The sequence below is a fragment of the Salarias fasciatus genome, chromosome 16, assembly GCF_902148845.1.
Source record: "Salarias fasciatus chromosome 16, fSalaFa1.1, whole genome shotgun sequence".
Taxonomy (NCBI): Eukaryota; Metazoa; Chordata; class Actinopteri; order Blenniiformes; family Blenniidae; genus Salarias; species Salarias fasciatus.
This window is the reverse complement of record NC_043760.1, coordinates 9066517-9092325: the sequence shown is the minus strand read 5'-3', so window position 1 is coordinate 9092325 and position 25809 is coordinate 9066517. Positions and strand designations below refer to the sequence as shown.

At 45.3% G+C, this 25809-nt stretch overlaps 2 protein-coding genes across 6 annotated transcripts; one reads left to right on the top strand and one right to left on the bottom strand.

The window, feature by feature from the left end:
* Positions 1–1197: 1197 nt before the first annotated feature.
* tmprss3a (transmembrane serine protease 3a) lies at positions 1198–14352 on the top strand. Its single transcript, XM_030112243.1, has 12 exons — positions 1198–1486; positions 1931–2044; positions 10474–10590; positions 11003–11126; positions 11308–11427; positions 11518–11564; positions 11975–12140; positions 12400–12569; positions 12643–12738; positions 12891–13033; positions 13579–13731; positions 14305–14352. Exons 1-12 carry the CDS (start codon positions 1198–1200, stop codon positions 14344–14346), a joined length of 1581 nt encoding a protein of 526 aa, XP_029968103.1. The 3' UTR covers positions 14347–14352.
* Positions 14353–14486: 134 nt separating this feature from the next.
* On the bottom strand, positions 14487–24698 carry pknox1.1 (pbx/knotted 1 homeobox 1.1). 5 transcript variants are annotated; one of them, XM_030111733.1, is made up of 11 exons: positions 24619–24698; positions 22596–22708; positions 21150–21280; positions 20373–20544; positions 19405–19605; positions 19173–19323; positions 18958–19055; positions 17573–17701; positions 17420–17496; positions 17156–17322; positions 14487–16537 (listed from the first exon to the last, which is right to left on the bottom strand). In XM_030111733.1, the coding sequence occupies exons 2-11, from the start codon at positions 22644–22646 to the stop codon at positions 16356–16358; spliced, it is 1359 nt and encodes a 452-aa protein (XP_029967593.1). In that variant the 5' UTR covers positions 22647–22708; positions 24619–24698; the 3' UTR covers positions 14487–16355. The 5 variants fall into 5 exon arrangements, with proteins under 5 accessions (XP_029967593.1, XP_029967596.1, XP_029967595.1 ...); XM_030111736.1 differs by having other exon boundaries at positions 19206–19323; XM_030111735.1 differs by lacking the exon at positions 24619–24698 and adding an exon at positions 23625–23757.
* Positions 24699–25809: the final 1111 nt, after the last annotated feature.

Sequence of the window (25809 nt, the reverse complement as noted above, 5' to 3'; positions counted from 1 at the left end):
TTCTAATATTCTGCTAATATTCAGTTCTTGGCACTACTTCTTAACACGTTAACGTACGTTAGCCTTCTTTTTGTTGAGAATAAAACCATGAATTGATTTCTGGTTACATTCACCCTGCAAAAGGAGCGTGAAGCTAATGTCCTTTTCACGCTGTCGTCCACCAAGACTGCAGAAGGTCACCACGGCGGTGGACTGCACTGTGCCGTGGTGCCGGGATGTATGTGCAGCTGGACCATTCACAGCAAACAGGGAAGGCACATTGACCGGTGCATGGCTTCCAGAAATGCATTCCAAAATGATGCAAAATCAGTACACCACCATCTAAAGCTTTCCAAGACTGTCCAAAATGATTTTTTTTTAACTTAAACATGTTTAATGTTTTGTTGTGGACTGTGGCAGACTAGCTGGTGGGAGGTTTCATGTGAACAGTCCTAGATTCTCATTCGCTGTTGGACTGATCTCGCCATATCTCATTGGACTGTGGCTGCTGTGAAAACACATCATGAGGCCATGATCTCACCTGCGAGATCAAATAAGTTACACAAGACGAGAAACGAACGACCATTATAAGCATTATGGCAGTTTCCCAGTGGCATGCATGGAATTATTAAATGAGCCAACAACTTCTCCTCCTCCTCCTTGTGCCATCTCCTTACAAACTTTCTCCTCTGCTATGTCCATTTCCTCTTCCTCATTCTCAATCAGGAGATGTAGCTGCAGCATAGGTTCTTTGATTGTGTAAAATAACTTCTTCTTCCAGGTTGATATCCATCGTACAGTCCAGGTACCTCCCTCCTGAAAATCACAGGTAGAAAAGATGATTCACCTTTTTACACAAACATGAAATTTCATCCGACACACCTTTTTTTTTTTTTTTATTAGATCAATCCACCCGCTGTCCCCAGCAATGCAAGATGTAATCGAGACCAGACTGAATTGTAGGAAAACAGAACGTTGTCTCAGTGCGACATCCCTCTATCAGCTCTGAGCAACTATACGACATTGATCCCTGGTTTTATGTGACCATACACACACCATATACGCAGTCAGTCTGCAGTCACTCTGCCCTCCGCAGTGATCTGCAGACCTCGGCGGACTCAGTAGGTCAGTGTGAGAGGGGTATAACAGAGGTGTGTCTTGTTGTGCCTGGACCTGAAGTTGCTTCAGACATTAAATAGAAGCTCATTAGTTCAGAGAATGATAACGGCTTCATCATTTCCTATTGCCATTCAGGAACTAAGGACCGAGGACCCTGAGCAGCCAGACCCTTCCCAGATAGAGGTGGTCTCTGTGACAGAGGAGGACCTGCCCAAAGTCGAGACCCCCAACACTCTTAATGTCAGCCCCCTGGGCAGCTGTGCTGCGATCGAGGAACCAGAGGCCGATTCCCCCAACCCCACCGAGCCCCACCCGCAGACCTCACGCAGTCCCGGTATGCCCATCACCAAGGTGCAGCCGTTCATCGACGGTGAGTCGGGGTCTTCAGGTGGAGAAAGTACAGTTTTTTTTTAAAACTTTCCCCTTTCAAATCAATTCAAACTTTATATTCAGCCAGCTCTGCATAGAGCTGCAGTGCAAGCAAAATGAGACGGTGCTTTTCCCCGGGACTGTACGGATATATTTAGAACTGAATTGTCTTCCTGATGGCAGCAGTTCAAAGAATCTTTGAAGAGGGTGTGAGGAATCCCTGTCAATGCTCAGTGCCCTGTCCCTGCGGTGGAATGGTTCTTGAAGGGGACAGAGAAACTCCAAAGGCTTTTTTTTTACCTGACATGCTGCAACTGGAATATCACCTTGTAATGAATTAGTGGCAATATTCTCAATAATAGCTGTTTAGAAGGCACGGAGAATTTTTAATAGGGAGAGAGGCTTGTTTCAACACACACACACACACATCCAGACTCAGCCCTGTGCTGCCTCCCGGTCACAGAGGAGGACCTGGAGAAGAGCTGGAGGACTCGTATGCTGGCTCATCGTACGGAGCTGCTGATCGCGGTCTGCCTGGTCACGCTGATCGTCCTGACTCTCTGCATCGGCCTCGGAGGTGAGCCGCCGTATCACGGCCGTGTTTGTCCTTTCAATATTTGATGCAGTCCTTACGTGTTATACAACAGATTTCAGCTAACACACCTGAGTCGGGTGGAATGAGGTCTCATGTGTCCAAACAAGAGTCACATCCCATAGGAAAAATGTGTTGCTCATCTGTTGTTCAATCTCATCTCGTGAGATCAATTTGAGCTTCTCATATTCATATCATTCTGTGATCATTTGTATCTGAATTACTTCTCCTAAGGGTCCCTTAGGAGCAAGAGATAAGCTAAAAAGAGACAAGACATCAGCAAGACAAAGGAGGTTAAGTTGAGAAAACCATTTGAGCAACATTTGAGAAGTGGGATAAACAGATAAGATCTCATAATTGTATACCCCTGATCTCAGTTATGTCTTGGTTATTTGAAGGAGCATTAAAAGAGATTAACATGAGATGAATCTGAGACTTTTATGAGACAAATCTAAGAAGTATGAGCCTTAAAAGAGATCTCATCAATGTGTGTCCAATGTCTCTTCTATGTCTTGATTATTTCTCTTAAATGTCTTACTGAAGCTACATATGAGAATAATATCTGAGCCATATTTGAGAAATATGAGAACAAATTGAGAATGCAATTTAAAGATTAATTATCTTTAGTAATTAGAAATAATGTCAAAAACATACTCAATACTGAAAATTGGAAAATTTTATTTCAGTAACACCATTTGTACAATATAATGTATCAAATCACCATTAGTATTTGGGCAGCAGCATTGGTGAACTATTTAAGCAAAACAACAAAAAACATTCACAAAATTGGAATCATGCTGTTTACACCAAGAGATCTCTTTACAACGGTGTGAAAGCTTAACTTTAGATTAGCGTTTATGGAGCTGGAGTAAGCACTACGAAGCATTCGTAAACTTTCAAATTGCAGACATTAAACACAGTGACCAGCACCGCTGGGGTACGTGGAACAATTGCACTTGGGTTTGGCTCAAATATAGGAAACCATGTGAAAAGAAACTAGGAATCTACTAGTACTACTAATTCACACACTACCAAACCTCAGTGTCAACATGGCAGGAACTGGTCCATGAAAATGAATAAGAAAAAAAAAAAAGTAAGCGACGGTGAAAAAGAGATAAAGCAGTCCACATAGGGCAGGCTGTATCAGTGGGCTACTCCTTAGAACCTGTTCTTGCCCTACATTTGTTGACAATGGCTTTCTTGAGCTTGGCCTCCTCGATATGTTCTCAACCAGGCAGAGTTGCACATCTCAGGACATAAACTGTAAGACAAGAGCAATAAAATCTGTAATGAGTGATTTGGCAAAAAGACTTACCATATAGATCATACACAACTGCAGTAAAGGTTAAAGGGATAGTTCAGGATTTTTGACATGAATCTGTATGGCATCCCCATCAGCAGTGTTGTGCATTCACACAGACTGACCCCTGACCCCTGACAGCGTCCAGTGAGCAGAGGTCCTGTCCGGTTTTGGTCCAGACGAAGGTAGTCCGGCAAGTTTGCTGGGGTCCTGAAAATAAAATGTTTTCTTCTCACACCAATCTGTGATCGAAAGAGAGATATATTTGCATCACAAAACCGTTGTCCACAAAAAAGTCAGACCTCGTAAATGCTTGGCACTATTTTCTCTCCCTTCATATCACTCTGCGCTGCCTCCAGATGGCAGCCGCGCTGGTTTCACTTTGGTTACAGTTTAAAGTTAGCTCCAGCTGGAGGCAGCACGGAGTGATATGAAGGGAGAGAAAATAGTGCCAAGCATTTACGAGGTCTGACTTTTTCGTGATGAACGGTTTTGTGATGCAAATATATCACTCTTTCGAACACATATTGGTTTGAGAAGAAAAACACTTTATTTTCGTGAATCCAGCAAACTTGCCGGACTACTTTCGTCTGGACCTAAACCAGACAGGACCTCTGCTCACTGGACGCTGTCAGGGGTCAGTCTGTGTGAATGGACAACACTGCTGATGGGGATGCCATACAGATTCATGTAAAAAATCCCGAATTATCTCTTTAATAGGAAATAACTCAGTGAGACGTCCATTTCAGTTGAAAGAATTTGAAATCAGCAAGTAAGATTTTTGGTACAATCATAAATACAAATGTAAGCAACAGTCTGTTATCGTTAAAGGTGCTGTACATGATACTGGATAAAACTTCATTTCTGGTATTAAATTTCTATTCCGAGAATTTAGTCAGACAACTATGAAATGAAAAAATAAAACTGAGTGTAAGCATTGCAAGCTCAAGTAAAGCTTAGGTATCATTGAGCATGGATGTAGCAGGTTTTGCATTGGGCTGTCTCAGTTATTTATTCCGTGTAATGTCTTGCAATGATCATTCAGGGAATGAAGTTGCTCCTGCAACTCTTTAAAATAAATAATAAGCAGATTTAATGGCAGGCAATTTCATTTTGAGCATAATAAAAACATGCCAAGATGATTACTAGAATTATTTGATTACTTGCCTATTCTCGAGATGATTTCATCGATCCTTCTCTTTTCGTGTAGGATTTTTTCAAACTCCCCCTTACAATCCTCACATGGTACCCATGCACTGACTGGTGGACCAGCTGCATGGCCTCCACCAGACGTTGAACCAGAGATGTTGAGGCTGTTTGGTGGTGGGCCAGCTGCATGTCTTCCACCAGGCGATGGGCCAAAGGTGTTGAGGCTGTATGGCGATGGACCAGAGGTGTTGAGGCTGTATGGCGATGGACCAGAGGTGTTGAGGCTGTATGGCGATGGACCAGAGGTGTTGAGGCTGTATGGCGATGGACCAGAGGTGTTGAGGCTGTATGGCGATGGACCAGAGGTGTTGAGGCTGTATGGCGATGGACCAGAGGTGTTGAGGCTGTATGGCGATGGACCAGAGGTGTTGAGGCTGTAGGGCGATGGACCACAGGTGTTGAGGCTGTATGGCGATGGACCAGAGGTGTTGAGGCTGTAGGATGATGGACCACAGGTGTGGAGGCTGTATGGCGATGGACCAGAGGTGTGGAGGCTGTATGGCGATGGACCAGAGGTGTTGAGGCTGTAGGGCGATGGACCAGAAGTGTTGAGGCTGTAGGGCGATGGGCCAGAGGTGTTGAGGCTGTATGGTGGTGATGGGCCAGCTGCATGGCCTCTGTAGGGTGATGGATCAATGGTCCCCCCTTTGGTAGAGCTATCATAAAATCACATAGAACCAGAAATGGCATTTCTGTAAACACAAATTGCCCATAACAGATATGACAAATAACTTCAAAGAACTGACTGAAATGACCAGCAGAGACATAAAAGAAGGTGCTGCCTTGACAACTGGTGCTGTCAACTGTTTTTATGTATATGGTGGCTAGTACTAATAATATAAATAAATGTACTATGCCCAAAATCTGCCATATTTGTAACCATTTTATATTTTAAAAACATAACACATTTCAATAGTGGAAATAGCTGATCAACAACCTCACAATATGTTGTGGCATGTGAGCTTGTAAAGTGGCTATTTCCATTCTTTGTTAAAATATTTGAAATCTATAAACATTTTTCAACAGATTCATTTAATTACATTTTTTATGTAAAATATTCTGACCATTATTCAGAAATAATGACAAAACTAATGGCAAATAATTTTCATCAGGGCTCACACGTCATTCACATACTATTTACTGAAATAATGGGCTCTATGCACAGCTCCACTACTTCCTGAACTTAAACAAGCTCCTTTATTTCCTGTCTGACATTATTGGAAAAATTGATTAATCCAGATGTGTCTGACCATTGTGACTACTCAGATGTAAGACAGAAAATGAAAGAGCAGCCTTAAGTTCAGGAAGTAGTGGAACTGTGCACAGAGGCTATTCTATGATCACAGATTGGATAACAAAGTTTTCCTAATGCTGTTTAGGGGGTTTTGAACTTTGCCAGACCTGTTTGGATAATTATTAAAAGTTTTGAACACGTGAGCCCACGGGGATTATATAATAATTATGACAAACCTACCCATTGGGTGGTGGGCCAGCTGTGTTGAGGCCTGTTGCATGTCCCCCATCAGGTGATGGATTCTGCGATGAGATTTTCTCGCCATGTTCAGACAGTGGGCTCCGATCTATTATAATGGTGTCAGACCCTGATGTTGAGTCTGATGGCTCATCGTCTTTTAAAATATGTAAAAAGGACTCCTGTGGAGTTGGGTGGCCTTGTGGTGGCTTAGCCTGATCTGATGAAACATATTCAACAGTGGCCCTATGAAATTTACCATCTGACCACTTTGCTAAAACAGAATCTCCTGATTTAAGATCTTGCAGCTGCACAGGAGCCTCATCTCTTGCCAAAATGTCAGAACCTCTAAAGACTTTGCTGGTATAAGCATCCTCCCATCTGACAAATGCAACACACCCTGAGAGAGAGAGAGAGGGGGAGAGAGAGAGAGAGAGAGAGGGAGAGAGAGAGAGAAAGAGATAGAGAGAATGTTTATATTCCATTTGTATTTGAGCACAACAATTCAGACTACTATTTTTAGACATCATATGGACCTTATGATTGTTACCCCTGCCCATCCCCATGCATAACAGAAATTATTAACTCAATACTTACCAGATTGCTCATTTGGGGGAGGGGAGCTCTGCAGGGCCTTCATTTTCTTCTTGGGAACCCATACCCTCTTTTTTGCAGGCATTTTGTTTTTATCCATCCTGTTAATGAAAAAAGAAATACTGTATCAACTATAATATAAATATACACTATTTTCACCTAATTCACATCTTTTTGAGGCAAGAATTAGATCAAAATAAGCAAAAGTCAAATCAAATTATTTTCCTAACTGATTGTTAGTTTCATCATCTGTAAATATTTTACACACAGGAAACAACATCCTGCTGCAAAGTCTGCTTGAAAGCAAAGGCAGCGACACAACCAACTTACTGCAGCACCTCAGGTAGAGACCTGCCACCGAGTAGGAGAGGCGCTGCTCCCAACATGAGCAGGATATACATTTAAACGTTATACAAACTGCAGTAAGCAGCTAGCCAGCCGTCCCATTTTCACCGGTCTGAATGAAAATAGCTACAGTTCGGAGTTTCTTTGTTAATTACCTGTTGGACAGACGCCAAACTACCTAATCCCCACCTTCCAGCGTACCACTCCGTTACCACAACTGTTAATATTTCACCTTATGATAATGTCAAAAGAATTTCTTCACAGCATTACATACCACAGCATTCTTACCTCTCCAAGTTTCGTCGTGTCTGGAGCAGCAGCTTACGGACGCGTCTCCCTCTTTTTTCCCTCCAGAAATTAACGGTCAAGTTCCTTTTTCAGATTCTTCTTCTTGGCGGTTGTGCAGCGCTGCAGCGCACTACCGCCCCCTTTTGTTCTGGAAGATACCTTCCTGGAAAATATCATTATCATTGCACGCATGCAAATTTGGGATTGTTAGTATTATTATAGATTTTTTATATGTATTTTTTTCTCTTTCTTAGTTTGTTCTTTGGAAGATTATAGTCTGTAACTGCCCACTCTGTTCTCCTAAGATACCGCTCAATAGGTGGCGGTAATGCTCCCTGAAATGGGTAGCAAACTGCCATAAACTGCCATAAAGAAGAAGAAGGACGCTCATTCAGCAGGCAGGAAGAAACAGCGCAGCGTCTCTGTAAAGAATAACGACTAAAAGTAAGTAATAACTAGGGCTGGTCCAGAATATCCGAATATTGGGTCGCTATGATGACATAGAGAACTTGATGACATGTGAATGTGTTTTATGTTCAAAAGCCACCTTCTCTGCTGTCTGACCTGTTTTAGCCACACCCAGTCCCAAGTGCAGATGAGAGAGAGATCCTGAACACAGTTAGTTCTGACTGAGAATCACATCAAGATATGGGGAAAAAAGAATATGCAACCATTAGCTGTATTTGCATAATGTGTTCAATTTCTGTCAAATTGCCTCTTGTGTTTTAAATGTTTTCTGTTTTTATTTTGTTATCTTTTGAGTTTCTTGCAAGAAATCTTTTCTTTGCTAATTGATGAAAAATGTAATTTAAGGAAAATGTGACTCTTTAAATATTTTAAGAGGGTCTGGATCCAGAAGAAAAGGTATGAACTATTGATGTGCTCTCTTTTGTGTCAGGAGGTAGCAGCAGGGGAACACAGCAAACGGCGTCAGAAACACTCACCATGGTCCAGGAGGCGTAAAAACATGATGCCCTGGGGAGAACGCAGGTTTACGAATGGTATGGGCGCTTTAAAAGGGGCGAAATGTCCATTGAAGACCAGCCCCGCTCCGGACGACCCGCATCCTCACGCACGCAGGAGAAGATCCGCGAGGATCTTTTTTCTGGAAGCCGAACACAGCGAGTCTGTGCCGCCTGGGCAGTCTGTTAACCAGGACCACTACATCCAGGTCCTGAGGGGCTCCGAGGAGCAGGGAGGCAGAAGCGTCCGGAGCTTTGGCGGGATGGTGAGTGGTGGCTACACCATGACAACGTGCCGGCGCACCGGGCCCTGCGTGTAATGCAGTTCCTGGAGAAAAACGGGATGATCCTACTGCCTCATCCACCCTATTCACCAGACTTAGCCCCCTGTGACTTTTTTCTCTTCCCAAGAATGAAGAAAGAGCTGAAGGGGCGGAGATTTGAGGACGTCGAGGAGGTTAAACAAAAATCGAAAGACGCACTGCACGGCATCATTACGCACAAGTTTTCAAACGCCTTTGAAAGCTGGAAGACACAGATGCAACGGTGTATTCAAACCAGCGGGGATTACTGTGAAGGCGACAGCTTTGAACAATTGTTACAATTAAACACATTAAAAGTTATAACCAGTGTCCGTTTTTTTCTGGTTCTCCCTCGTATATATGATGCAGAAGTTTACAAACAGCTTGTAGATGATGGTGGTCCTCTTAGGGACCCTAAAAACATCTCTCTCCCTTTGAACACAGATGGGGTACCTATTTTCAAATCGTTCAAGTTTTCAGTGTGGCCTTTTTATTGTATCAAGTGAATTGAGCTTCATGGAACACACAAAGAGAGAATATGATATTTGCTGGACTTGGGTATGAGGATTCAAAACCATTCATGGTTACATTCCTTAGACCACTCAGTGACACACTAAGTGAGCTTGCAAACAATGGAATTCTTGTCCAACCTGCAGTGTTGATATCTGAACCTTTTGTGTGTAAAGTGCTCACCATTGCTGGAACATGCGACTTACCTGCTAAAGCATTAGTCCTTAATTCAGTACAATACAATGGGAAATTGCATTGTACTGAATAATCTACTGTATTATCAGGGTGATTTGAATGATTATCAAAACAGTATTTGCTCTATTATGTGTTACACTTCCCAAGACTCTGTTGTACTGCTCTATATAATAGAGCTTTGCTGTGAATTCTGTCAAAAAAAATTATCAGCACCATGTCAACATCTAGAAAGTTCAGACATTTAAAAAAGTCTCTAAAAGGTGTCTTTGAGTCCATCACGGCAGTTTGTTTTAATGGATTAAGTTTTGGAACTGAAATTGTAATGATGATTGATAATTGAAATGAGTTATTAACACATTTTGTAAGTTGAACATGATGTATAACAAACCATATATCTCAAATTATTTGCCTGAATTGATTTTTTTTTTTTTGTCAAATTTTGCCATGAGACAAACTTAGATATGATTGAGGTTTTATATTAAATAATGTGTCGTATTGAGACTAATTTGAGAGCTTGCACTACTCTCATTTTTCTTTTCGCTGAAATTGTAGAAAAGAGACAACTGTAAGAGAATCTGAGAACTCAAATAGTGAGCAGTGAGAGACAGAACCATGTATGTTTCTCACTGAGACATAACAGAGATAGTGCTTCCAAGTAAGGATATCAGATTGAGACATATTTGAAAGCGGCAGAATAAGTCTCATTTTTCTCTTAGTTGAGATCAGGAAAAGAGACAGTTGTGAGAGAATTTAGAGAACTTGCATAGTGCTCACTGTGAGACTTAATTCTCAGGAGAAACATTTGAGAAGAATGAGAAAACCACTCTTTTCTCGATTAGTGCTCATTTATATCTAGGAGATGTAAATGTGACATAAAGGAGATCTCATCTTCAATTTTGCTTTGCTATGGGATCTGCCCTGCCAGCCCAAAACAATCACACCGGCTCAGTCCTATGGTGTCATGCACTGTAACACACACAAACACACTGTGTTGACATGATTATCGGAAGGGCTCTCACACTCATTTTAGTGTTTTTCAAAATACCACAAGGAGTTTAAATCTTTTCAGTGAAGCGTCAATATTTTAACTAAAAATGGTGACCTTATGAGGGAGAATCAGCTGACTGTGTGTGTGTGTGTGTGTGTGTGTGTGTGTGTGTGTGTGTGTGTGTGTGTGTGTGTGTGTGTGTGTGTGTGTGTGTGTGTGTGTGTGTGTGTGTGTGTGTGTGTGTGTTCAGTGGGTCTGAGCTGTGTGGGCAGGTACCGCTGTGGCTCCTCCTCTCAGTGTTTCAGCTCCTCGGCTCGGTGTGATGGAGTGATGCACTGTGACAACGAGGAGGACGAGCTGGGCTGCGGTGAGACACTCAACACTGAACCATGGTTTAACAAATGAAAGCGACCCATGACCCCACTTCAGGAGAGAGAGAGAGAGAGAGAGAGAGAGAGAGAGTGAGAGATGAACCAAGTGCAGCATTTTAAATCCGCTGAAGGCTCTTAAGCAGTTATTCAGACACCCTGATCATCGTGAGCTGCAATAGTTTACCATGGAAGTAACACATGCGTGGATTAATTTCTCAGTGTCACGACATGTTCTTGATTTTCGAGGCATTTCAGGAGAAAAAAAGTGTTGAATGTGGGAGTTGACGGAGGAGTCCTGGTCAAAAGTAACTCCCAGGCTCCTCACAGAGGTGCTGGAGGTCAAAGTAAATTCATTTTGTTACTCGATGTTGACGCCATTCCCTCGCTCTCCCTCTGTCTGGCCCTCAGTGCGTCTCAGTGGGAGGAGCTCTGTGCTGCAGGTTCAGAGGAGAGGACAGTGGAGCACCGTCTGTTCGGAGGACTGGAATAAGATTCTGAGCCTCTCAGCCTGCAAGCAGCTGGGTTATTCCAGGTTCTCCTCCCGTTCCTTCCTCTGCAGTGTGTTCACATCATGTTCCTGTTAAGTCTGGCTTGGCTTGCAGTTTTGACCTGAATGCGTCTCAACGCTGCGACAAAACCTTTCATAAGCTAAAGTGAGGTTGATCTGAGGAGTTCATGTTTTCAGTGATGGTTGTCGTCTTGCTGTCTGAAAGGTTCGTGAATTCCTTCTTCGTGTCTGTGACCTCCATCGAGGCGGACCTGCGGAGCAGCCTGGTATCCCTCAACTTCAGCGAGTCTCACGCCATCAAGCTCCAGAATGTAAAATCCTACAGGTACACAAACCGTCTGTACAGAGAGACAGTTTGAGGGCGAGAGACACGAGACATTTATGAATGTGCTGCTCCTCTCTCCTGTGAGCACAGTAAGACTGAGTGCAGCTCAGGGATGGTGACCACTCTCAAATGTCTGGGTGAGGAAACGCACCTCATCCTTCCTTGGGATGCATGAACCATGAGGAGAAACGCCTGTGTGCGCTGTGTGCATGTCCTCCTGCATGCTCTTTTTGGACTCGCCTTCTGTTTGTGATGCTCACGGACACGGTGTTGTGATGTTCTCCTGGCAGCGTCGCCTGAGGTTCTCCAGTGTTTACTGGGGGTGAAGCTGTCGGGATGCAGATCAGCATCATTACACATTAGGTTTAGCACATATCAGGTTTGGTCCGTGTCAGGTTCATTACATCCCAGGTTAAACCAATACCACACGCCGGGCGTGACACCTCGCCTCCTCCTGCATGTTTCCAACGGCGTGCAGTGGTCCAAGCAGCAGCTCTCCGGACCGGACTTTGCAGGACTGCTGACCGTTGTGTGTGTTTCCCTGCAGAGTGTGGCTCCAGGCCGCAGCACAGCACTCGCATTGTGGGGGGGAACAGCTCCAGACCGGGTCAGTTCCCCTGGCAGGTCAGCCTCCACTTCAGGAGCGAACACCTGTGTGGAGGCTCCATCATCACGTCCCGCTGGATCCTCACCGCAGCGCACTGCGTCTTTGGGTGAGTCTCAGGCTGTGGGACGGGGGTAAAGCGACTCATCTTTTATCGTTTTCCAACGGTTCGATTCCCATCTCTGTCTCTGGAAGGTTTTAAAGAAGTGTGAGCTCTCTGCATGTTAGTGTGTTGAATGTGTGGATGTGAATTAAACACTGTATGGAGTCTGCATGTTCTCACCGTGCACGCAAAGGGACTTCCTGTGTGTGTTTCAGATGTTTTTTCTCTGACAGAGGCCTGCAGCTCTGTGCTTCTTCATCCTCAGCTTCAACAGCCCCTCCCTGTGGACGGTGTACGTGGGGCTGACGGAGCAGCCCCTGGACAACGCCCAGTCTCTGGCTGTGCAGAGCATCGTGCACCACGCTCGATACAAGGACACCGCTCTGGACTACGACATCGCTCTGCTCAAGCTGGCCAAGCCGCTGGTTTTTAACGGTAGCAGTCTTTGCCGTGCGCGTGCCTGAGGAGACGGCGGACTCCGGCGGTGACGCAGCTCCTTGTTCCGCAGGCTTTGTGGAGCCCATCTGTCTCCCCAACTCCGGAGAGGAGTTTGCAGAAGGCAGCGTGTGCTGGATCTCCGGCTGGGGAGCAACAGAGGATGAAGGTGGGTGTGGAGGTTGACTGTTTGAGGTGGTTTCAGAGTGAGCTCATGTTTCGGTAATGTCCTCACAAATCTCCCCACTGATCCATCCTGTAGCAGTGAGATTGGTGGATGTGGTGGTTTCATTCCTGTTGCTGCTGGTGATTTTCTTCCAGGAGAAGCCAGCGTGTTTCTGCGTTCAGCGAAAGTAGCGCTCATCTCCACCAAGACCTGCAACCGGCCGGAGGTTTACCGAGGCCTCATCTCCCCCTGGATGATCTGCGCGGGATACCTGGAGGGAGGGGTGGACTCCTGTCAGGTACGGCTGCCCTGTGCACGGTGTGAAAGAATAAAACCACTGAGGAGCTTTCCCTTTTCTCTTTCTTTGTTTAGACGGGACAATGCATATTCATGTACCAAGAGTCTCAAGAGTTCACACAAAGCTGCTGTAAATGAGACGGGTTTAGCACAAGGCAAATCTCCATCTGCTGTACGAAACATAAAGGAAACCATGCAGAGTTACAGACATATAACAACAATATAGCGAGAACTAAAAACAACAAAGCTAAATGAACTCTGGCTGGGTTAAACTTGATTTTTCCAATGTTCAAAAATGTATTAAACATTTATGTTTTCTGATAAAACCAACAAAATTTGAATTTTTTGTGATAGCTGCAGGGAAAGTACTGCCGTTTTTGCAAACTCTGAAAGCAAAGGCATTTTTTTTTCTTTATAAAGCCCCTCAACAGGTTTTGCAACAAAAATATATTATCTGTGTGTGTGTGTGTGTGTGTGTGTGTGTGTGTGTGTGTGTGTGTGTGTGTGTGTGTGTGTGTGTGTGTGTGTGTGTGTGTGTGCTGTCAGGGGGACAGCGGGGGTCCTCTGGCCTTCGAGGACGGCTCAGTCTGGAAGCTGGTCGGGGCGACCAGCTGGGGGAGAGGCTGCGCTCTGAGGAACAAACCTGGAGTTTACACACGAATCACACAGTCGCTCAGATGGATCCACCAACAGATGGAGGTCTGTCCGCCGCAGTGTGTGTGTGTGTGTGTTTCAGGAGTTACTTTTTCTTTATTTGGATCTTATCTCCCACTTTTTCACCAGTAGGTGACTTTGGAAAGTAATAATTTCTCAACTGCAATGAAAAGCAGCATGAAGGAGACGCAGTGCAGAGTTCAGACACAACAGCAGCAGCAGAGGCAAAGAGGGAAGGTTTCAAGCAGCAGACTTCATGAACAAAAGAAGCTTCACCAGCAGAATTAAAACCACTAATTAACAAGAACAGGAAGGCCGGGCAGGAGAACTGATCCAAGCCTCAGTGAGCCTGAGACTAATGACGCATGAAGAAATAAAGCACATGCTCATGTTCCCAAACATATGATCTCCTCTGAAACACCGTGGACGTCCTGTTGGGACTGGGCTTCTTCTGGGTTGGTTCTTTCATCGTATTGATATCAATCACGATCGCAGCAGAGCAATGCACTGAAAGGTTTCCAGAGATTGATGTTTGTGGATGAAGGATGAACGATTCGTTAGTGGGAACATGAAATGTACAGAAATCTGTTCTAACAGGGATCCTCGTGTTTGTTTCAGAGAGAAGAGGCTCACACTTCTGCTGCTATGACACCAGACTGACTGAACTCTGTGGACGATCCCACCTGGACATTAACACCCCACCACACACACACACACACACACACACACACACACACACACACACACACACACACACACACACACACACACAGACAGACAGACAGAGAGAGACATGGCAGCAGAGTTAGGCATCATTTATTCCAAAATAGAAAGCTCTAAGGCAAAACAGATGAGAGAAAAGTGAACAACGCTTCATAAAAAGCAAACAGGCGCAAGTCAAGAACCGAGAGCTGAGCCAGGGCCCCCCCCCGGAGTCGGACCACTCCCTCCCCCCCGGAGTCACCCCCAAGACTCTGCTTTACAAGAGGGATACATCACTGCAAGTAGAGACAGACAACACAGGAATACTACAGTTCTTCAAACAACAGGCAGTAATCTCAGGAGATCGATAAATCTGCCACTACATGTGTCTGTAGTGCGTGTGCGTGTGCGGGTGTGTGTGTGTGTGTGTGTGTGTGTGTGTGAGAGAGAGTGGGGGGCGAGTCTTTAACAAGTCCAGCTGTGCTGTTTGGAGCGCAGCAGCATGTCCGTGTAGATAAATAAAAGTTGGAGGTGATGTCCTGTCCGCTCCCAGCTGAGACTGATTGTAAGGTTAGCATAGTGTTTGGATTGTGCTTCGTGCTGCGCGCCGACCGGGACGCCTGCGGGTTCGCCGCCGTGCCGCCACACGCCACAGCTTCTGCACTTTAGTGTCTTTTGGAGCGACTTGATCAAAGGTCACACTTTCTTTCTTTTTTTTTTTGTGCTTCTTGGCAAGAATTCACACACAATAAGGCCTTGTTAGTATCGGAAGTTTAAAACCAATTTAAACAGCTAATTTCATCACCATTCAATGACTTTTTCTTTTCAATTTTTGTAGAAAACTTCAAAGAAACCCTGGAAAACAGGGCGACCAGCTTCAATTATGAATCTGTACATAAATATTCCTTACAAAACAGGAGAACACAAACTGAAAGAAAAACACTCATTTCGTAGTTTGTATATAAAAATAAGCATCTCTCCTCATTTTTTCCTCTTTTCCTTTTCTGAACTTGTGCGCCGCTCGGCCTTGCGGAGCCGTGGAGTCAGTCATAAGAGTGCACACATCTACTCAAAACACAAGCATGCAAAAAAGTGAAGACAAACCCTTACAGATACAACTTCAAAGTGTTGGCATCCAAAATGAGAATGAAAAGAGTGGACGGGGAGGAGGAGGCGGGAGATATTACAAAAAGATCAGTCCACATTTAATAACGGAGCATACAAATCTGCTTCACGTGTTTTTAACACTTTTTTTTTCTTCTGTTTGATTTAATCTTTTTAGCTTAAATATACAAAAAGTGCACTCGCCTACATCGACTAAATAATTAAAAAAAAAAAAAAAAAGAAAAAAAAAAAAGAAGAGTTTCTGAAATGAAACTCCTGATGTACACAGACGCAGCGCAAACTGCCCGTCAGCAGGGGGCCGTGGAAGAGTGGAGGAGCCCCGGGTCCTCTGCTTCTTTGTGCTCTGTGTAAACCTGTGTGTGTGTGTGTGTGTGTGTGTGTGTGCCGGAAGGGCAGGGGTGTCAAACATACGGTTTGGGGGCCAGAAACAGCCGAGTGGAGGATTCGCAGTGATTCAGTCCTGAGCTGATTCATCAGTGACGAGCATCAAGCGGCGCCGTCGCGTTCTGGACGCTTTCTTGGCGCATTAATATTGAAATTACCGTTCAACAAGTTTTCCGTGTGTTCAGTTTTTTTTTGTTTTGTTTTGTTGTTTGTAATGGTTTTGAAATAAATGTAAACTTTTTCACACTGCGACACTTTCTTTTCTTTTTTTTTTTTTGTGTAACTTTGACTGCACAATAACAAACGAGAAAAACACGGAGTTAAGATGCTGTTATTTGACCCCTGGACTGAAAACAGTTTGACACCCCTGCTGTGGACTTTCTACGTCCTGTCTGTGTGTGTGTGTGTGTGTGTGTGTGTTTACATGTGGATCAGTGTGTGAGGGACAGTATTGCCCTCTACTGCAACGAGTCGCTGTTGTCCAGGCCCAGCCCGGCCATGTCTGTGTCGTCGTCCTCGTCCCCGCTGTCCCCCGACTCGTCCTCGCTGTGGCCTCCCAGCATCACCTGCTGCACCGCCAGCGTGGCTCCGTCCGACGTCAGGCTCTGCAGGCTCTCCACGTTCATCGTCACCATGGTACCTGGAGGCAGCGACAGCTTTAGAAGCGCGGGACACGCAGACTGCCACCACTGATCTGTGGCTAAGCCCCGCCCCCGAAAGCAAACGAACCAGTCAAATCCAACTACCTGCTGGGAAACGTCGACTCGGACATTCTCAGCATAAAACGGCATAAAGAACCAATGGAGCTGGCCGGACTTATGTTGCTTTCTGGGCTATTTAAGATGCAAAAATGGTCGCAGCTTACCTGATGAACACCGATATCAGGTCAATTCAAACACTGGAAAAAGATTCTAAGGAACCACAAAGGTGACTATCAAGACGGTAAACATTTTTCCACAGCTGTTTAACTTCCTGAAGCTTTCGGTTTGAGGTCTTCTCGGTTGTGTTTTATTTATTGCTAAGTAAATAACACTGAACCGTATTCTCCACATATGAAACAAACCAAAAGCAGTTTGTCCAGACTTTTCTCTGAGACTGTTGCCGGTTGGACTTAATCATTTCCAACTGGGTTTGAGCTGCAGCAAAAGGCTGCAGTCAGGTGACACAGATTTTAGCTATTGAAGCCTGGAGTCACCCAGCAAGAGAACGAACCGTTCTTTGTGGGGAGTGTGAGGATAAAGGGGCTTTGGCTGCCTACCGTCTGGCATGGTAACTTGCTGCTGGGTGCCTCCGCCTCCTGCGATGGAGTCGGGCCAGAAACGCTGCAGAGGTCGGTTCTGAGGCGTCTTTTTCTTGGTTTTGGGCGTCTCGGAGGAGCTGGCGTCTAACATGGGCTGCAGGATCCGTCTCCGTGCATTTATAAACCTGGAAAACAGGATTCACACTCCGGTTCTGAGGTCCTGCCAACACACTATCACAGTCAGCTTCAAAATGTGAGAGTGTGTGTGTGTGCAATACTGACCAGTTGTTGACCTGAAGGAGTGTCAGGTTTGTCTGAGTGGCGATCTGTTTCTTCTCATCTTCTGTGGGGTAGGGATGCTGCAGGAGAGAAGGGGAGGCGTTAGGACTCATCAGTCAGTCACTCGCTCAGTCAGCCGGTCACTCGCTCGCTCACCCCGATGTGCTGGAAGAGCCAGGAGCGCATGACGTTGGTGGCGTGTTTGGGCAGCACGCCCCGCTTGTTCTTGGTGGAGTTGTCGTCGTGGTTGAAGAGGTTGAGGTCCTGGTGAAACTGCAGCTGGAGCTGAGAGCAGAAGATAATGAGGGACCTTCAGTGTCAGAGCAGCTGATTAAAGAACACAGTTGTACAGATTAACGGGTCATTAGATGGTTTCCTGCTCTGATCGCGCCGCATGGCTCTCTGAACTCTCCTTGTTTGTCGACTCATGTAAACCCGAGTCTGATGAGCAGGACTCCCAGTCCCAGAGTGTGTTTTCTGTCACAATCCTCTCTACAAACTAGCTAGAACATCCTGTGCTCATCACGTGTCCAAGACACGATTCTCTCAGACAGAGATGTCCAAACTGCGGCCCGCGGGCCAACTGTAGCCTCATGTTTATTTTTAATTGGCCACAGCAGGTTGTAAAAATTTCACAATTAAAATTTACACTTCACCAATTTGTGAAAGAACCACGTCTGGAGAGGGTTTGTGGACAGACAGTGTGTAGAAAAGCTACATCTAATGGAACATTTAAACCAGCTGATGAGTCATGAAGTGTACCGGGGTTTCCTGATACGTCTCATCATTTTGCAGATTTGATTCAGAGGAAAGTGAACCGAGGTGTGTTGACATCCTGCAGACCTTAGGCCTCATTTTACCACCAGTGTGTCAAAAAGGTTCTAAATTCTGTAATTTGTCTCCAGAAATGCCTCCAATTAACTCGATATCACAATAGCAATCTTTATAAATATTGACTTTTCCCTTCTTTCACCATCATGCCAAACAGGCGAAATCGAGGAACTTTTCTGAAGCTGATAGCCAGGGACGTATCAGCGAGCTTGTCCTTATGAGAAGTACTTCTGTACATTTCAAACAGCTGTCTCAGTCGTCTTTGAGAGGCTTTAACACCACATACAAAACGTCTGTTTCTAACTAGATAAAATTACTAAATGAGCCTCTTTAATCAAAGGAAACCGAGGGTTTATGTGGCGTTTCAGATTGTTGAGCACCTGCTGTCTGCTTGTAGCTCCACTATTCTCCCGCTACACTGTAGTCAGAGTTGTGCCTACATGTACGCACATTCCGAAGTAAAAGTAGAAGCTGATCAATTCCAAACAGTGGGGGGGATGTTCGTACAGACTGATGATAAAACGGCTGTGACTGCAGACTTCAAACATCACAGCAGCTTCTGTCTGCTCTGCCAGACCACTGCTGATACCGCCATGGTTGTTGGACAGATTGTCAAATTTTTAGACGATTACCTGTGGAAACAGCATTTAACGGGAAAGACATGACATTTCTCTGATAATGAGTAACAGACTGAAGCTGGGTGGTTCTACCTGATTGTTCTGGACACGTATTGTTCCTGGAGACAGAGCCTGTGTGACCACCTGGCCCTGAGGAGTGACTACTGTAACAGGCTGGTACACTGTGGCACCTGCAACACACACACACACACACGGTATAAAGAAAGCTGCTGTTGAAGAGATCAAGTCCCACATGAAACTCACAGTGTCTGACAGCTGCACCACAGTCTGAGGCTTCAGTACAGTACCTGAGGGAGGGGGTGTATGCCATGGTGACATACCTGCGACCACCTGGGTGGGGTTAACGGCCGTCACGGTGACGTTGCCCTGCTGCAGAGCCGAGGCTGGCACTACGATCTGACCCTGGGGACTGATGGTCCCTGAGATGGAGCTGGGTGTCTGTGGAGTCATCATGATCGATCACCAGCCGGTACCGGAGTGTGTTTGGTGCCGAAGTCTACAGATCATCTAAAGGCGTACCTGGGACTTGGTGGGGGAGAAGCTCTGGGCCGGGCCCTGTACGGGGGAGTAGGGGCTTCCCGGCTCGCCACTCAGCAGCGTCTCACTGTTCATCTTGGTCTTGAGGCAGGCGATGTAGCGGCTGCAGAAGTCCTTACACAAGTCGCTGACCTTCTCCAGCTCCAGGAGGTGGATCCGCAGCACCTGGATGGCTTTCACCATCTGCAGATGGAAGAGAAACTCCTCCGTTCATGAAGACCACCGGAGCCTGTTTCCATGCTTCCCCTTCATGCGAACTTCTGGTCTATCCATCATTCAGTCTCACCTCGTTTCAGGAGTTTGTTTCCACATCTTATGCATCAGCATTAAACACTCATCAGGTAACATGATGTGAGAAAAATGACCAAGATGGTTGATTTTCAGTAACCTACATTGGACTCATGCAGGGTGACTGTTCATTCTTTTGTGACATGCATATTGTGAATTTGAACACCACATATTAGATTTCTTCTGTATTGTGCAGTCCTGCACTATTTACCCACAAAACATGAGCCGGACTACAGACTCAGTGTTCACCCTGACAGGTTTCCTGTCTTCATTCAACAGATTCGTCATTCAGTGCAAACAGATAAGGAACATCGACTTCCTTTGGCAGCAACTTCAGCTAAGTTCATCCAGTAGCTGCTAATCACAACTGTAACGGTGGAGTTACACAGTTACAGATAAAGCCTCGTGGCTTTATCCCTTCTGAGAGTTAATCCACAACACAGTATCTCTGGAGAACCAGAGATGTTCAGTACCGTGAGAGAAAACATAGTATAATCCAAAATATGTGGTGGAAATGCCTGTGGGTAATATATTTAGAAAATGATGCTCAGCCACCAGAAACAATAAATTGGCTCCAAATTTCTGAACTGGCGAAAGGTCAGCCATCTCTCTGCAGGCTGAGAGGCGTGAGCTCTTGGCTCCAGCGTGCTGCGGTGTCTCACCAGGTTGTCCAGTTCAGGGTCCTCGCTGAAGAAAGGCTTCCCTTCCTTTTCCTGGCAGCGGACAAAATTCTCGATGTCCACATCGAAACTGGCTGAGGTGATGCAGTCGGAGCTCAGGGTGGACTGCTCGCACTTCTCGAACAGCAGGGCCAGCAGAGGGAACAGAGGATGCCTGGGGGAGGTGCGACACACGGTTCAGGCAAACACGACTAAACTAATCTCACTTTATTAATCCCTTTGTGGAAATTGATTTTCCCACATTTACTGATCTTATTTCTAGGGTGCAGAGGTGCAGATACATTAAGGCGTTCTAGGGGGCTGATGGGGGTCAAGGGTCATGCTCAGGGACTCAGTGATGACCTGTCTGAATCAATCCCGCAAATTTCTGACCCTGAGCCTGCTCCTCAAAGCCTCGAGGCTACCACTGCCCCCAACATGATGGTTGGGAGTTTCTCTCCAAAAGATCAAACAGGTGAAGCAGCATGAGTGAACATCTGTCTACTCTGAGATCGACGGACACTTCTCTCTGGGATTTCAGCAGTGGGTTTGGAAGCTGATATTTATCAGCTGCAGTGAAAGGCAGCAGTCAGATGATAAAGCGGGATGTGAGAAATTCCAATAAAACCATTAAAATAGTTTATTTAAGAAGCAGCTCGAGCCGTGAAATGAGTTGTTAAAATTACACACTGGCACGCAGCAGCAGAGCCACTTGAACAAGATAGAAACAGAGTGAGTTTGGAATGAGAAGGATGTGGTGTGAATGCTGGTGCCTGATACCGATATATGGAGGCTTTGTCTGCGTCCATGGGGGTCTGTGGCTCTGCGGGGGCCGGGCTGGGAACCTCTACCAACGTGGCCTCGATAAACTTCTGCTCCGGGTTAGTGTCGGCCTTTAACACACCTTGCATCTGCAGAGAACGAGGAGACAGGCGGCTGAATGAGACCGAATGGAGAAAGGCCGAGCCTCACTTCAACGTGGTGAGATGACGAGAAAGACACTTAAGAACTCATGAGACAGAAACACTGCATTCCTGCTTTTTATGTGTATGGCTACACATGTAAAAATGAACTGTGGGAGAATCTCCAGTGAACAGAGGTATTTAAGACTGCATCATCTGATGCCTGGAAACCGAGCGGAACATGTGACTGTGGTCTCAGTGAAGCTCCATTCACTGATCAGGGGCCAAGTCTCTCCTCTTCACACCACGTCTGCCTACCAGCAGCAGCGCAGCCTCTTTCAGGAGCACAAATCCCATCCTCAGCCATGTGACTGGGCCTAACAATGACTTAGATTGAGCACAAATGGGCTAAAAATAATTGCTTGCTTGGGGCGGAAAATGTCTCATTAGTCATAGACCATCTTCATCTCTCGACACCCCCAAATCTGGCACTTGAATAAAGATGTTTTGTAAGCAATTTACATAAGCTCAGACAAAAATACAAGGAAGAAATAGGCCTTCACAATGCTTTCATGAGACACTGTTTCTGAATTGGCGAGGTACACAGACAAACTCACCCCTAACATGATACTCAGACTGATGTAAGAACAGCAGGATGCCTAAATATGGTGCCTTGAACAATTACGGCAGCTTCTTTGAAGGGGACTGTGCTGCTGCACAAGTATAAATGTAGATCTTTCTTTAGCAACACGGCGAGTGAGGAGGCGGGTGGGCTCACTGCCTTAGGAAATGGTATATTTTATATTAGGCAGTTATGTTCCACTTCAGCAGATATACTCAGTAGACGTAGAGATACTGAGGGGTGGTGGGATCAACTCGACGATGGTACAGTGATCGGGAGGTCCGCATTTGATGACCCATTTAGCATTTACTGCTCATTAGTCTGGAGTCAGACGTCAACATAACACAATAAACCGATACTCATCCTGCTGCTCTAAGACTGTGTTGACAACATTTGTGCTTGTGGTCAAAAAGTCTGGTCGACAGAAGTCAGAGGCACAAACATGAAGGGAAAATTGCTGAAAACAACATAGTCAACAAACTACACAGTTGGAAAAAACATGAGACGCACATGTGATCAAAGTAAAAAAGAAAAACGGCCAAACTGGGTCCAGAGAGAGAAAGAGCACTGTTATTTGAAGGACAAAACCCAAAATACACATCACATGTTTAGGTGTTTATTTATTGCATGCCATGGGACACATGTTTAAGTGATGTGGTGTGGCCCTACAGTGTCGGCCTTCATTTTGCCCCTGCCACCCACCTGCTGCTCTCCCTTGGGGTACTTGTCTATGGAAAGCGACTGGGCTGCCATCACGTTCACTGCAGATGCTGCACACACTGGCTCATTATAGAAAGCAGTGACAGGTGGCCAACCTACACAACAGACATAACTTCAGTTAGACTGCTTTAAGCAGAGGAAACAAGACGTAACAGTGGAAGGTGGAAGGATGAGTGGTTGGTACGGTCTGTTGCAGGGATGAAATGAAGGTTTTGTTTTCATCGGTTTCAGCATTTTTCAAACAGATGTCCTGCATAGGGATGTAAGGATGCATCAATTTAAAACCGATGAGTATGTGCATGCATGGCGATGCAAACAGCAGCGGGCAAAATCTAGTTTTTGAGCACGCCCCCTCTTTGATAAATGTCTCACATGAGCGGCAAGACAATCGGTGTAGACAACGCCAGAGTTAAAGCTGTGGCCTCAGGTAACTTTAAATCGGAGGTTGAACAGCATTTTGACCTTTTGAGGTTAGAAAATAGTGGATGCCAAAATAACATGCAAAAAATTGGAATTAGCCTTTCATTTACTTTGTTTACTGAATAGATTTTTTTCAGTTTGTGAAATGTTTTAAAATTATGCTTGAGTTTTAGTTAGGACAATATTTTAAGTTATTCTTTTAAAAAGAAAAGTAAATGTGCCTGAGTGTGTGCCTTCAGTCAGTTACCATAACAACCTCAGGAATAAAAAGAAGTGTAATTTGATACAGTACTGAAAAAGACAAGAACATACAGTATTGGACTGAACAGAAATAATTACAAAGATTTCAGTAACAATTTGTAATATATTTTTTTTAATTGTTGGAAAAATCGTATCATGGACATTGTTTCTTGAGTCGCATAGAATCGTGAGCTTTAGTGAATTTATATTCCTAGTCTTGCATTAGCAAAAACAGTATTTCTAAATGTGGTACATCAGGTTTATAATGTTGTCTGCTGGGATAGTGGAGTACTGTTACAACTTTATTTCTATTTTGGCTCTATGTAGTCCATCCAGGCCAGAGCGAAACACCAAGAAGAGACTGATATCAATCCTCCGAGGTGCTCTGTTTGAATAAGTCTGAGATTATTTCTGCCTTAGTTTGCTCCTTCTCCCCGCACACCCACCACGACTTAGCATTTAGCCCCTGCTAGCTGCACGCCTCATGCTTTGAACATGGAATAGTGCGTGTGCGTGTGTGTGTGTGTCTGAGGTCAGCTGAGTGTCCTCTTCGTCCTGAACATTAAATGAAACTCAAGCATGTGGCTGGCTTCATCTTTGTTTGTCCGCGGCGAGCAGGCGGCATGTAGCACAGCCGCAGTTAGCTTTAGCCGAAGCTAACGCGCTCCGTCTGGTTCCGCTTAAAGAGCCCCCGTTAGCGCGCGGCTAGCGGCAGCGGGAGCTAACCGGAGTTAAAACTGTTTTTAATGCCGCCTGCATCTGTGTGAGCAGCCTCGTTTCAAAGCGCCATGTTTAGTCGCACACAAATCACTGCCGACAGAGGAGCTAGGGGAGCTAGCGGGGAGCGAAATGGGAGCCGCTGCGGACTCGGTTCACAACGCCGCATCAGACGCTTCGCATTTATCAGCTAAATCCTAAAATGATGTGCCTTGGTGTCCACTGTGTGTGCTGGTTCAAAAGCGTCGGCTGCACAGTCGCTGGCCCCGGCTGATCCTCCGATCCTTCCCCCATCAGTCAATCAATCATGCGGGGACAGCTGCCCTCTCTCTCCCTCCCTCCCCTCCAGCTGTCGGGCCTGCTTCGAGCTCTCGCCCTTTGCTTTTCCACAATCCTCCTCTGCCCCCAAAACGCCGACATATTTTTTTACACCCCCTCCCTGCGATACGGCTTTTTTTTTTTTTTTTTAATTCCTCCCGGAGCTCCGCCGCTTTTACTTCCCCTCCCGTAAACACTCCCGGCTGGCCGGGCTCGGTCCGCGCTGCTCGCCCCGGGGCATTTTAGCGTGCGGCCCAGATTGTTTGATTGATAGGGAACGGAAAAAGAGGGATTTTGAGTGACAGCTTACCTGAGTGCCAATCTTCGTCACACTGACAAGCGGCTGCAGCAATCGGGACCCGCAGTTGTCGTGTTGCGTCATCGCGCAGGGGCACGCAGGGGCGCTGAGCTCATTAATATTCATGAGGTGGGCGGAGACATGACGTCCTGCAGTGTGGGAGCTTGCGCACGCCCCGCTGCGTGTTTCTGCGGGACAGACGCTCCTCTCTCACGGCACAGGCGCTATTTTTACATCTTCTAACCAACATTAACAGCCAAATACAATCACTGATGCATGCCAGATATTTATTCCTGCGCACTTCAGATAATTAAGGCCTCATTTAGGTGCAGGCAGGCTGAGTGAGTCCAAACGAAAAGCATTAAAATAGAAATCTGGATCAACCATGTGTACACTCAGCTCAGTTCAAATGACCGCCAAATGCAGAAAAACAGCCTAAAAGACGTGTTTGATCTCTGACTATCGGTTTGCCATGGCTTTGTAACCAAAGAGAGCCATTATTACCAACTTCCCGAAAAACGCCTTTTCCTAGAATTGCAGTCAATGTTAAATATTAAAAATGATGAGTTTTGTGTTGGAGTCAGATGTCCTGTGTAGAGTTTGCAGTGGTTTTTCTTGGTTTCTTTTCCACAGATCTTTGAGACTTTGTCCTGCGATGGACTGCTCACCTGTTAAGGTGAACCTGCAGGTTAACAAATGTGTTCAGCTTCGGCTCAAGAGGATGTAACATATCTTTGCAGACACAACTGAACCATTCTCTTAACAAGTTTATTAGATTTTAAGGTATTAGGATATGATATTCTCACAGAATATATAGGCAGTAAAAAACACACTCATGGCTTTGTGCTCAAATTTATTGGATAATTTTAATTAATAACATAATTCCTACAAGGAATAAGCCTGACACAATTGTGGATTAATTAAATTGCCTTTGATTATAATTTATTCTCTTCGGCCCGGTCCCCACAGACATATATATGTCATGCTATTCTGTAAAAATGTAGAAAGAACAAAGTGGCCTCAATACAGCCTTGAACACACCAGATAAAGCATCTTTTAGTGTGCAGATTAGAAACCACTGCGACTGTAGCTGAGAGCTCAGAGTGCCGAACCACAGTATTTTGTGCAAAGCATCAGGTAAATTACAATGGAACAATGGAAATGTGGTATTTTTATAAACGTTGTCAGCTCACAGACCCTTTA